The sequence below is a fragment of the Ricinus communis genome, chromosome 1 (genome assembly GCF_019578655.1).
Source record: "Ricinus communis isolate WT05 ecotype wild-type chromosome 1, ASM1957865v1, whole genome shotgun sequence".
In the NCBI taxonomy this organism is placed as follows: Eukaryota; Viridiplantae; Streptophyta; class Magnoliopsida; order Malpighiales; family Euphorbiaceae; genus Ricinus; species Ricinus communis.
In genome coordinates this window covers 11371496-11384367 of record NC_063256.1, presented here as the reverse complement: position 1 = coordinate 11384367, position 12872 = coordinate 11371496, and the positions used below count along the sequence as shown (strand labels likewise).

At 26.0% G+C, this 12872-nt stretch overlaps 1 protein-coding gene across 1 annotated transcript; it reads right to left on the bottom strand.

Moving 5' to 3' along the window:
- Window positions 1-1243: 1243 nt before the first annotated feature.
- LOC8286412 (protein SAR DEFICIENT 1) lies at window positions 1244-5159 on the bottom strand. The gene is made up of 7 exons (XM_025158389.2): window positions 4997-5159; window positions 4662-4737; window positions 3766-4321; window positions 2415-2575; window positions 2116-2307; window positions 1937-2033; window positions 1244-1814 (listed from the first exon to the last, which is right to left on the bottom strand). The coding sequence occupies exons 1-7, from the start codon at window positions 5140-5142 to the stop codon at window positions 1576-1578; spliced, it is 1467 nt and encodes a 488-aa protein (XP_025014157.2). The 5' UTR covers window positions 5143-5159; the 3' UTR covers window positions 1244-1575.
- Window positions 5160-12872: the final 7713 nt, after the last annotated feature.

Sequence of the window (12872 nt, the reverse complement as noted above, 5' to 3'; positions counted from 1 at the left end):
CAAATAAATCAAAATAAAAGGGAGCAATTGCAAAAACAATACAAGTTTAGGAAGCTATACTGTATATCTAGCCATCTACAAAACTATACTTTGCCAAAACATGTGCATGTGGTGCACAATTTGAGTATCTAAAAGCATGAACAAGAAAAAACACACTTGAAATCTGCCTGCACCTCTTAGATCTAAGATCCTGGAAGAGAACACCCATATATGTGAATTATAAGGACAAGTTGATAACACTAGTTCCGCATATTTTTTTAATATTATGTTTAAGTTTAAAATAATATTTTTTAAAAGTTGTGTTTATTGTATGAGAATAAGTTAAACTCATATCTAATGTTTTAAATCTTCTATTTATAAATTATTCATATAAGAATTGCTCATTATTGATGAGAGATAATAATTATAGAAAAAGAAATCATAAATCACTCACTGCACTCTAAAAAAACAATTGATTTTCATTTTATTTGCGAATTAAAAATATAAATTCTTTAGTTAATGTAATTATATTTAACAATAATATTCTTAAAAATATCCTTATTAAATTTTTTTATAAAAGCTACAATTTTAAAATATATATAAAATATAAAATTAATAATATTTATATTCATCAATGAAAAGTATTTTTATTAATTATTTATTAAACTAATAATTATTATATTTATTTTAAAAAATTATTGATAGAGTATCTCAATAGTAGTTTAGTAAAATATGCAGAGAGATAATAATAGTTAATAAAAGATCGATAAATTGCTAATAACACTTACTGTGTTTTCAGTTAAAAAGTTTAAAAAATGTATGAAAAAAGTATTAAAAAAATTCATAAATGCCCTAAAATTAACTGTATAAATTTTTTTGTTTAAAATATTATTTTTCTAACTTGTTTGTTATATTTTTTAGTTGTTTTTTGGTTGTTTTGTACAAAAACAACTAAAGAAAAATATTTAAGAAATAACAAAATCTTAATTTTGAAAAAAATTAAAAAAAAAATTAACACGTAAAAATGAAAAGAATAAAAATTACCATTAAATTTGTTTAAAAATAAAGAAAAACATAGGTATTTTTGTTATTTTTCCCAAAAGAAAAAGGTTGATTGAGAACTAGTTCTAACTGGATTTGGGCAATGCTTGGACCAGAAGAAGAAGATGCTCTTCTATATTTATATCTTTACTTCTTCTTTTTTATAAGCTAAATGAAAAAATTAATTAAAGCATGTAAGAGAAGAGAAGGGTAAACATTTTGATAAGAGAAAAGAAAAACTTTATTAAATCATTAATCAACAGGTTTTGATAGAGAGGAGGATTAAAAAACCAACGGGTTAAAAGACTTGTCGTAGTAGGCTAAAACCCCATAATCCAGTGTAAAACTACACCACTTATGCCAACCTGTTGATGCAAAAGCCCCCTACATTTATATGATGTACTAATAGCTAAACTCTTATAAAGCAAATGGTGGCTCTTCACCATGCCATTGCCAAAACATTTCAATATGCCAACATCCAAATTAAGAAGCTATAGCCCTCTTGTTTTCTATTTACATCAAGTTCAGTTGATTCTAATCTACCATCAATTATCTTCAATTGATGTAAGACCTCGGAGTCAATTCACTACTGTTCGATGATGACTCGGAGATACTGTAGCGGCGGATGCCAGGACTAACCGATGGAGCATGCTGCCAATTGATGTATCCCATATGTGCATTTGTAGCGTTTGTTTGATCCTCAAAATATCTTTCAGTTGTATACTCAATTTGGTGATATGATTTCACCATTGCTTGATAATGGTGATTAGGGTACTGATCCACTAGCTGCTCACCTATTAATTTTTCAAGCAATTACAATTTCATTGATTAGTATATTGTTAGTACAAGAAATTAAGTTTTCATATGATACCCATACGTAATTAATTAGTTGTTAAAAAAAGAATCAATCAAGTACCTTGTGTGAGCAAAGAAATCTCATTTGGGACTCCGACAACCACTTCTAAGGAGCTCCAATTCGCATAAGCTTGTCTCACCAAATTCTCAATGTATCCCTGAACCAAAATGCAAAACTTACATCAGTAAGTGGAACTCAAAAATGAGAAATTTGTGATTGTAATTAAGATTCACACGTACCCTAATGCTTGGAAGATCTCTAGTAGAATATGTTTGCCCATTTATAGTAGCACTAAGAACTTGACATATAGGGTTTAAGGTGACAGTGCAACTCTGTCCTCGAAAAATATAATGTTTGTTCCCCATCTCGCATGTTCTTGCGTGCTTCATTGTTACCTCCCACATTTTCTCGGACATTCCATTGTCTAAAATCTGTCATAGGAAAAAGTCAAAATTAGACTGAATTATAATAGAAAGTAAGTTTTAAAATTCAAGATTGATATCTCTCTAATTTAAAGAAGAATTTGCATGCTGTATACCTTCCTAAGCTTTGGTGGGTCGACAATGGACAATTTCAAGAAGTCTTGGACAGTGTGAATGTTAGCAGCAGATAGTTTTCTGTGGAAAGCTCCATCTTTTCCAATCTTCTCAAGACGCCATACTTCATCTTTTAACATTGGGGGGTAATGCTTCTTGTACACTGCATTTAAGGAAAATACATTCATTAATTCCTACCACATAGTGGATTTGGAGACTACTATTATGCCGTAAATTAAGTTGACATTTGACTACAGTGGCCGATAAAGAATCCTCAAACTTGATCAGGACGAAATCATGATGGTGCTATACATGTATTTGTGGCTTTTTCATAGAGAAAGACCAATTGCAATCTCAGTGGTCCAGTAGGACACCTATGCTTGTTTTTGAAACCTACCAGAATATAATGTAAAGGTTGCAATTGCATCCTTTAGCTTTTTGTTGACTGATATTCTGGCATTATTTGCTTCAAAAAAAGAAGAAAGAAAAGATGAAAAGGATGTATGCTATAGCTATTTGATTGATGTATTCTAGTGGATGGTATAATTATTGCATTGAAATGCAATCCCTTTTAGGGAAAAAAAGAAGAAGAGGATGATCCATGCAAAAGTTTTTAAAATAGTACCTTATTAACCATAAAAATACTAAATTCACTTGCACAATTTTTTATTAATTAAGAAGGCATAAACAATCAAACATGAAGATGAGATGCGAGTATATCAATTCAATTGAAATCTTTTATCCCTAAATTATAAGTTCGTTTAGTTCTTCTCACTACTAGGGTTTGACTCCTTAATTATTAATTAGATTATCCATTTTATTTAATCCATCCATGATTAGGAGAGAAAAGATCAATGATATTAATTTATAGTTAGTAATGTACTTCAAGTAGACAAAAAGTACAAGTATTAAAGGAGCAAATTGATTATATAATAATATCAACTACAACTGAATCTTTGTCCAGATTCAAGTACCAAAATATATATATGTTGATGGTTATTGAATTGATAACCTATTGTCTACCATGATCTCATAAAGTCTATTGTATCCGAGAAAAGAAATTATACTTTTTTATAGGAAGACATCTCTAAAATGATAAGAATATATGTCATAATTTATTATTTATCAAAAAAATTATTTATTTTAAATGTATGTCTTTATTTATAAATCAACACACATATTTATTAATTTTAAATATCAAAATATATAACTATTGTTCATTGGGATGTATATAGCTAGTATATGTTCGTTGGATTGTATACTAGCTAAAAATTACCCAAAAGAAAACCATGGGAATCATCTTAAGGTTGGGTGTTGTTAGAGAAGTAAATTAATTAGGTAGAAGAAACTTACATTCGCCTCGGTGATCCTTGACGACAAAAGCATCGGTCACTGCTTCACGAATCCGAACACCTTGAGAGCTACCAAGAACAACTCTTGCACCAAGCCTGAACTTCCTGCTTCTCACCCAGCTCGAATTATCAGTAAACTCGATCTCTCCAATTGGTGCAATTCCCTCTCTTAAGGTGACAGTCAAGAAATCTCCTGCGAGTAAAGGCCTCTTGCCAGTTCTTTCCTTCAGGATACTGCTGTCAAATTCTTCACTAGTCCAACTGTTCCGACCGTCTGAAGGGAAATCTCCGTCAAGAACTACGACTTCTACTTTGAAGGGATGAGAGAGAGATGTCGGAATCATCACACCGTCGATTGCGTCTACTAGCTGGATTTGAAGGGTGTTGGTATCAAGATCGACGATTTTGCTTCCTGTAAATATTGGAAGCGAAAGTTTTTTCTTGAAGACCAGTTGGTAGCTTGATGGCGATGGCTCAGGTGCTTTGATTCGCAACGAAGGAGAGCGAGTGACCGTGCGTGTACACCGTCTTAGACTATTCTCCAATTCTTCATTCACCTGTATAAATACATATATATAAAACAAAAATCTTATGATTAGGATCAACTTGGTTCTTTTTCTTTATTGTTAATTATATATGTTTCTTGTATTAGGGTTTATGTAATTAATATTAGTAACTAACTAATCTAAAATGAAAATGAGATTACACCCATTAAAGCAAATAGACAAAATTGAATTTGATAATTTTCTCAATTACAAGAGTGAAGTAAACATGAATAGAAATATGTAAAGAAAAATATATATGTATATAAAGTGGTATTTTATGTGGTTTTTTCCACAAATAGAATAAGTAACAGATTTTCATAAATTTATGCAGGAAAATTAGAGGTTAACTTACCACTCTCCTAAGCATTGGCTCTAAGGCCTTGCAGAAGTTCTGTAAGGAATTCACCATAACAGCTTCACCAATCACTCTGTCAAGAAACAAATTGCATCTTGTCATGAGACTTTTTTTAAATTAAGAAAAAAAGAATAAGTTAAAATAAAATCTAAAGCAAGAAAGAAAGAATAACTTTGCACTTGCACAGTAGTATGAAAGGAGAAATTCAAGAGAAGAACAGAAGATTTGGACAGAAAACCAGACAGAAACTCCAAGAATGATTCAAAGAAGATATGAAAAGAAGAAAGATATTAAAACTAGAAGAAGTCAAGAAAGAAACAGAAGGCACATACGAAGCAAAAGAAGGTCTAGTTCTAGCTCGTTTTTCATTTGGCTGATCTGGGTCTGAGCCTGATTCATCAAAATTTCGTTTTGCTGCCATGTCTTGTAAAAAAATAAAAAATAGCAAAAGATCGAGAGAGATGATGGGTAGTTGCATTTAGGGTTAACGATAAGCTTTATGTATATAAAGAGTATAAAGTTTGGCAAATAGTTACTAAAATATTAATAAAAAAGAAGGTTCTTGGAATGATAGTGGAAATAGCGTAGCAAGTGAAGAACGTAGTGACCTAGGCCTGCATGATGTAACGACTTTGACGTCAACTCACCCTTACAGGTCTACTCTATCTATCTTCTCCACCTCTTGATCTTCCTTACCTGGTGATCATATTATCTTGATCTGTGAAATAAACGGCCATGATCAACCTATTATTATTAGATTTGGTCCACAAAATCATGATCATCTACACATATTCATAATATTCGATAGATTGGAATTGTTGTTGGCTTGAGAAAATATTCATATCCTTGCTATGCTTCCAAGAAACAGGATCCATGCACCCTAGAAGGTACGTCTGTAGGTCCCAACCTCAATTGCGGTTCTCTGTAACCTATGTCTTGTGTGTTTGTTTGACGAGAAAAATATATGGGAATAGATATTGGTTGGGATGTTCTCATATGTTATTGTCTTAATCTTGGAAAAGGATAAAATATAAATATAAGTTTTGGCTTTTTTAAGAAAAAGAAAATTAAGTATTATACAATTTTCTTTTAATTTTATTTAGTGACTTTGAGAATATTTCTTAACTTGTAAAAAATTAATTGAAATGCAATTAATTGTATCTCATCATACTAAATGAGAGTATAAATCTGGAGTAATTACTATTCGCCCTATGTACTTTTCTATATTATATTAGTTATTCTTAACGTTTAGAAAATATATTTTTTTGATATTTTTCATCTATAATTTTATACTAAAAATTCATTCCATCAAAAAAATTTATTTAACAATCGTTAACTAGATTTGGTTTTATACTATTTGTCTTTTAATTTTTAGTGTAATATATAAATTACCTTTTATAATTTATTTATTACATTAAAATTCTCTTATTTAATTTTTATACAAAAGTTAATTTTGGTGTTTGTACAAAAATAATTAACTAATGGTTGATATAAATAAATTCTAGTAAAATTTAAATATCTTAAAAGTACTTATATTAATCAAAATATTAAAAATTCATACAATTTAACTTTAAATTGTTAAAATAAAATAGATATTGTAATTATTATTAATTTTGTTACAGTAAAATTATAACTTTGATAAAAAATTTGAGGATTAAATTATATTTTTTATCAATTTAGTTTCTTAATTACATTAACTTTCAAAATGTAATAAAATTCTAGTACAATAAATAAAATTTAAGGGACAATTTGTATATTACACAAAAATTCAGGAGGCAAAGAATATAAAACCAAACCTAATTAACTATTTCTGATGAAAATTTTGACAAAATGGATTTTTAGTATAAAATTAAAAAAAAAAGATGAAAATATATATTTCTTAAATATTATGAGGTAACTAGTATAATATGAAAAAATACATGAGGCAAATAATAATTATTTCTTTAAATTTTTGTTAATATAAAAAATGGTGAAAAGAAAAATTTAAATTCAAGTCCTCTAAGTTAAAAATGAGAATAGAAGCTACATTACTTCAGAATGGCTGAATTCTTTTATATTATACGTGTGTGTGTATATATATATATATACTTTTTGATTATTCAATTTGAATTTAAATCATTGCTTTAATGACTTTGTTTCATGTCATGGCAGCCTTATGTTCATTGCACTTTCACGAATTGTTAATTAATATCAGATTCAATGGCAGCATTAAAGCAATGAAGGAGTTGTCGAGGATGTTGGAATAGCAGTTAAGAAGTAATCCACATATTTTCAGTTGATGTTTTTGTTAAAATCAACTCTAAATAACTTCTTTTTCTCTTCTAATAAACCCAAAAAGTATATAAAAGGAAATTGCAATAAATTTGGTTCCGCAGTTAGGAAGAAATCTTTAAGCTCTTACTACATAGATTCTCATTACACTAACAACCATGAAATTATATACAAAATAATCGCCAAATGCATATATATATATTATATATATATCTCAAATTGTATTTATTAATTAATTAATTTTAAATTTTTATTTAATTTAAGAAATACTAAATTTTACTTTTCTTAATATCTAAATATTTTTAACTTTTAAATTGTTTTATATATCTAAATTTTATTAAAAAATTATTAAAATATCACAGAAAAAATAAATTCATATGCAAATTAATTTTATATAAAATATTAAAAAATTAAATTAACTGAATAGCCAAAATTCATAATTATAAATATGTATTTACATAAAATCAATTGTTAAATATTAATTTATTATCTGCTTAACTATTAATTAGCAGTAGAATCCCACATATTAAATAGAGAGAGAGAAAAAAGAATATGTTTAAATATAATAATGAATACCATTAAAATGTGTCCCTATTGGCGGCCCAATTGCAAAAGAGAAAAAAAAAAAAAAAAAAAACAGAGGTGTACTACTTCCCATTACTGCTGTTAGATTGTTCAAAACGCCAATCTCCTGGAAAATCATAGAAATGACTTCACCTGGAACTGGGATTGGGAATATGAACGAAGAATCCTCCTGCCAGTCTGGAAGTTTGGTGGCACTTTCGCAATGACATGCGGATCTACAGATCGCAGCTGAAAGGCAACTGCCCACCTTTTCTCTGCACTTTCTATCCTGTGAAACTTCTCTTCTTCTTTTTAAATTTCTGAACAGATAAATATTCTTAAATATTTAGTAGTTATTTTATACGCCTGACTCATTAACTGATACTTCTCCTGCTCGTCTTTTGACAACGAATTTTGATAATCTATGTTTTGAAAATGAAGCTTGAAAAATGGGTACACTGAAGCTCGGCTGACATAATAATAGAACAACTCGAATTCAGCAGCTGAAAGGAACCAAAGAGAAAGTATGATTGAACCTAGAGGAAATTGATTTTATTTCTTTTAAATGGAATTCATATGAGTTCAAATATGGAGCGTAGAAATAAAGTATAAGTAGATAGTCTTTTTAATTTTTATATATTTTGCCATTTAAAAAGAATATTATGTCTGCTTTTATTTCAGCGGCATACGTTTACTAAATGATTTTTTAAGTAATCCTTTTCCCATCATTGCTTTGCTTTTCCTGTCATTGTCGTTCTGCGGATGTCTCCTTTTGTCATATGTATTTGCCACATATGGCTTTATTTTAAATAAATCTTGTTATTATTATCTCTTTCTTAAATAAATAATTTCAGGTTTGTGTGGGTGTTTTCCATTTTTTTAATAAATGATTAATTAAATGGCACAATCAGTTTGAGTGTTTTATACTCAAAAATTTAGTATTTAATAATATTTTTTAATTATTTAATATTAATAAAATGTAATATTTATTTATTTTTAATTTTTAAAATTTAAAAGCTAGTAACGAAAGATCACCATCCATCTACCAGGATGCTCTGCACATAGGTGGAGTCCAACAAAAGGTAATAAAATATTCTCAGTTTCTCTGAAAAGGAAAATCAATTAAACCAGGAAAGTCTTTAAGATTTTAATGGGAATTGAACTTTTACGAAATGATCGACTTACGAGCATATAAGACACTATTTAGGTTTTATTTATTTATTTTCTCATTTTATGTTTAGGTATTTAAACAAAAATAAATAATTAATATTAAAAATAAATTTTTATCGAATTAATAAATAATTAATATATATTTATTAATTTAAAATAATTAAATATGTAATAATCAACGAATTTAAAATATAAAAATTTTATTTATTACATAGTATTTTTTATATTTTTAGATAGAGTAAATAAGAATTAATTAAAGAAATGTTAGACCTGAAATTCTTTTTTATTTACCCTGTGCATAAAATGGGCCAGTTCAATCCAGTACAGGCCCAAACTGAACGACTCTGGATTAAGCCCAATTAGCACACTTAGGAAATTATAGGACTTTTTACACAAATAACTAAAAAACTAAGTCACCTAATTTTTATACTCTCAACTTCAAAATATAATAAAATTACGTTAAAACCAAACCTTTCTTTTACTTTTATACGTTAAAGTTAGTCAATTCAAATGGCATCCTCTTCTTCTAAAATAGCCAATTCAGACGGGCATCCTCTTCTTCCAAAATAATCAATTCAAACTCACTTAAAATTAGAATTTACTATTAGATTATTAGATTTTTTAATTTTTCTTATTAGAATTATTTTTTCTAACATTGTTTTAGTTTCTTAATTTATATTATATTAATATAAAAATAGTATATACATTATCTAGAGTCCATTTATATAAAAAAATTATAACCATAATTAAAAATTTATAGTATTTTAACTTATAACAAATTATAACTATATACTATAATTTTATAATATTTTATATTATATAGTTATAATGGAAATATATAAAACTTAATAAACTCTATAATAACTGACTATATAGAATATAGAGTTATATATAAGATAGAAGGGTTATTATAAATTGTTAATATATAGTTAGTTATTTATATAATTTAAAATTAAAAGATTTATGTAATATTTTATATGATATAATCATAATTATATAATATTTTATACAATATAAATTTATGTAATATAATTATAATTATTTAATATTTTATACAATAGAAATTTATGTAATATAATTATAATTATATAATCTTTTATACATATAGATTTGTATTATATAATTATAATTATATAGTATCTATATGTATATCATAAGTATTCATTTTTAAAATTTAGTAAATTTATACTTATATTTTGTATATTTGATTTATCTCTTATAAAATTTTTGTATATTGACTATTACATGAATTAAGTATAAAAAAAGAATACATTAATTATATATTAGATAAAAAAATTATTTTCTACAAGAACATAAAGTTATTTTCAAAGTATACAGTAAACAGTATATATTAAGTATATAACACGATTATTTCAGGTATATAATTCTCTGATGCTTGCTAAATTTTTTCTGTTCAAGTTTTAAATAATCTTTTATATTATATATATATATATATATATATGAATATAATATCTATTTTTTCACTACAATGAATATTGGAAAGAAAATATGAGGTATGTAAGTTCTGATATAACATGTATTCTTACACTGAAAAATAACAACTTCTCAAATCTCACTATTAATAGTACATAGTATACTATGAGTATATAATTTGCATCAAATTTATTTTGAGTATACAAAGAGTATTATTAAAGTATATTATAAGTATATAAAGAGTATCATCGTAGTATATTATGAGCATATTCAACTTATATTTAAATATGTTTATATTTAAGAATTCTTTTGATGACAAGAAGACTGAGCAGTAAAGTTTCTAAACCTATATAAATCATTCATAACAAATTCAAACAAATAAAATCTACAACTTAAAATATTACTAAGAAAAAATGATACCTACTTAACTTAAAATTCTTAAAAATGACTTCATTATATGATTTTTTAAGGTTTTAAATGTTGTAAAAAATAAACATTAGATTTCAAAACTCAGATTTACAGAAAATTAAAAAATTATATCTATTTTGTAAAAAAAATTAGGAAATAATATATATATATAGGTATATTATAAGTATATATTTTTAATTTAGTAATATTATATGTGTTTTACATATATCTTATAAAAATTTTGTGTATGAACTATTATATGAATATAAGTATATAAAAGGAATATATCAATTATATATTATATAGAAAAAAATTATTTGTTTAAAGAATATATAAATATAAATAATTCTTAATTTACACAGTAGATAGTATATAAATTATATAACGAATCTATTTTAGATATATGATACTCTAATTTTTATCGAATTTTCTCTGTTTAGATTTTAAAATTATCTTTTATGTTCTTTTATATATCGATAAGGAAACAATACCTATAATTATCCTTCTTCAATGGACATTGGAAAGAAAATATAAGATATGTAAATTTTTGATGTAATGAGCATTCTCATATCAAAGAATAGCAACTTCCAAACTTCATAGAGATAATGTCAAATCAAATCAAAATTATAATAGAGCAACCAAGAATGGAGATTCAATATCAAGTTTATCTTATGTACAAATGATATCATTGAAATATATTACAAGTATATTCAACTTAAATTCAAATCGACTTATAAACTTAATATTATATAATATATATCGATTATATCATGAGTATATAATGAATATCTACTATCATTTTTTAATTCATTGAAATCTAAATATTTGTTACACAAATACTATAGATTCTAATAAATAATTTTAATCACTCGTAATAATTATAAACTAATTATAAAAACTATTTAGTTACACAAGTTTAAATTAACGAAACCAAGTTATGCAATTGAATATAAAAACTATTGCTATTAAATGTCATTTGGGTCAAAGTTTACGTATCTCATATTTTCTTTTTAATATCTGTTGAGGTGAAGAAAAAAATATAATATTATAATATAATATAAAAGTGATTTTAAAATTTGAATGGAGATCAAACAAAGAGAATCATAATACCACATACTGAAATAACTATAAAATATAAAATATACTAACAATTTTTAAAGCATACAATAAAAAGTATATAACGAGTTTATTTTGGGTGTATGATACTCTGATTCTCATTGAGTTTTCTAAGTTCAGAATTTTTAAATATCTTTTGATATATTTATATGGACAAGATATCTATTATTTTTCAACATGATAAATACAATAATAAAAATCGAGTTAAAATCGTTCACAACAAATTCAGATAAATAAAGTTTACAACTTAAATATATCTAAGAGAAATGATACCTATTTAATATTAAAGTCAACATTCATATTAGTAAACTTATTAATATTACTATAAAAACTACTTGTTCATTATGTGGAATATATCACCAAAAAAACCATATGATAATTACATCAAGTTTCGTCTCTAAATCTTCTTTGGCATATCCACCTCCTTAAGCCTACCACTCACTTAGTATAAAAGTCTTCATCTTTCTTGGATTTTGAATAAGAAAACAACGTGATTACAAGCCTCTTCTGGTAATAATAAATAAAACTCATGTTATTTTTCAAATAATATACACATTATGAAAGAAATTTGATTTCAAAGAAAAAAGAGAACTTATATCAAAATACTCAATTGACCAAATAATTTTAACTATAAATATTTAATTACTATATATATAATTCCTTTTTTAAAAGAATAATAGAGTTACAATTTTTTTATTTAACACATAAACAGTTAATTTCAATAAGGTCTTTCTCCAATATAGTTACCAAAAGGATCATAATTGTAAGTCATGAAAACTCCCAAATCATAAGAGTAAGTCATTCTAGCACACCAAATTCTTCTTTTTTTCTCCAAACAATTTGAGTATAATGTCCACATTCTTGATGTCCATAGGAAGAATTAGATCAATAATTGTACCATTTATATTCCGGGACCCATACGGTGACAACCTGAGCCGGTGTTTGCTCAGTGCCACTCCCTCCATAAAATATTCTTAGCGTAAGGTCCAAAAAACAAAGCAAGAAAAGATAAAGGTAAAAATAAAAACTACAAGACTAGAAAAGCATAAAAAAGAGAAAAGCTATTAGCAAAAATATAAAATTCAAATTACGCTACATAAAAGTAAAACAAATGAAAATAAACGGACGCCATGTAATTTTCTCTAAATTATAACATATATTCCGATTCATATAGTTGGGTGATCCAATATAAGTATAGACATGTGTCATACGCAAAAATATAGTGTAACCCGAGATCTACAATAT

Bases quoted from the DNA above. Each gene is read 5' to 3' on its own strand.
- LOC8286412 (XM_025158389.2), bottom strand. From the start codon at position 5,142: ATGCAACTACCCATCATCTCTCTCGATCTTTTGCTATTTTTTATTTTT. The intron at 4,738-4,996 runs GTATGTGCCTTC...GTTTCTTGACAG, and splicing joins ACTAGACCTTCTTTTGCTTC to AGTGATTGGTGAAGCTGTTA. The intron at 2,308-2,414 runs GTATACAGCATG...TTCCTATGACAG, and splicing joins ACCCACCAAAGCTTAGGAAG to ATTTTAGACAATGGAATGTC.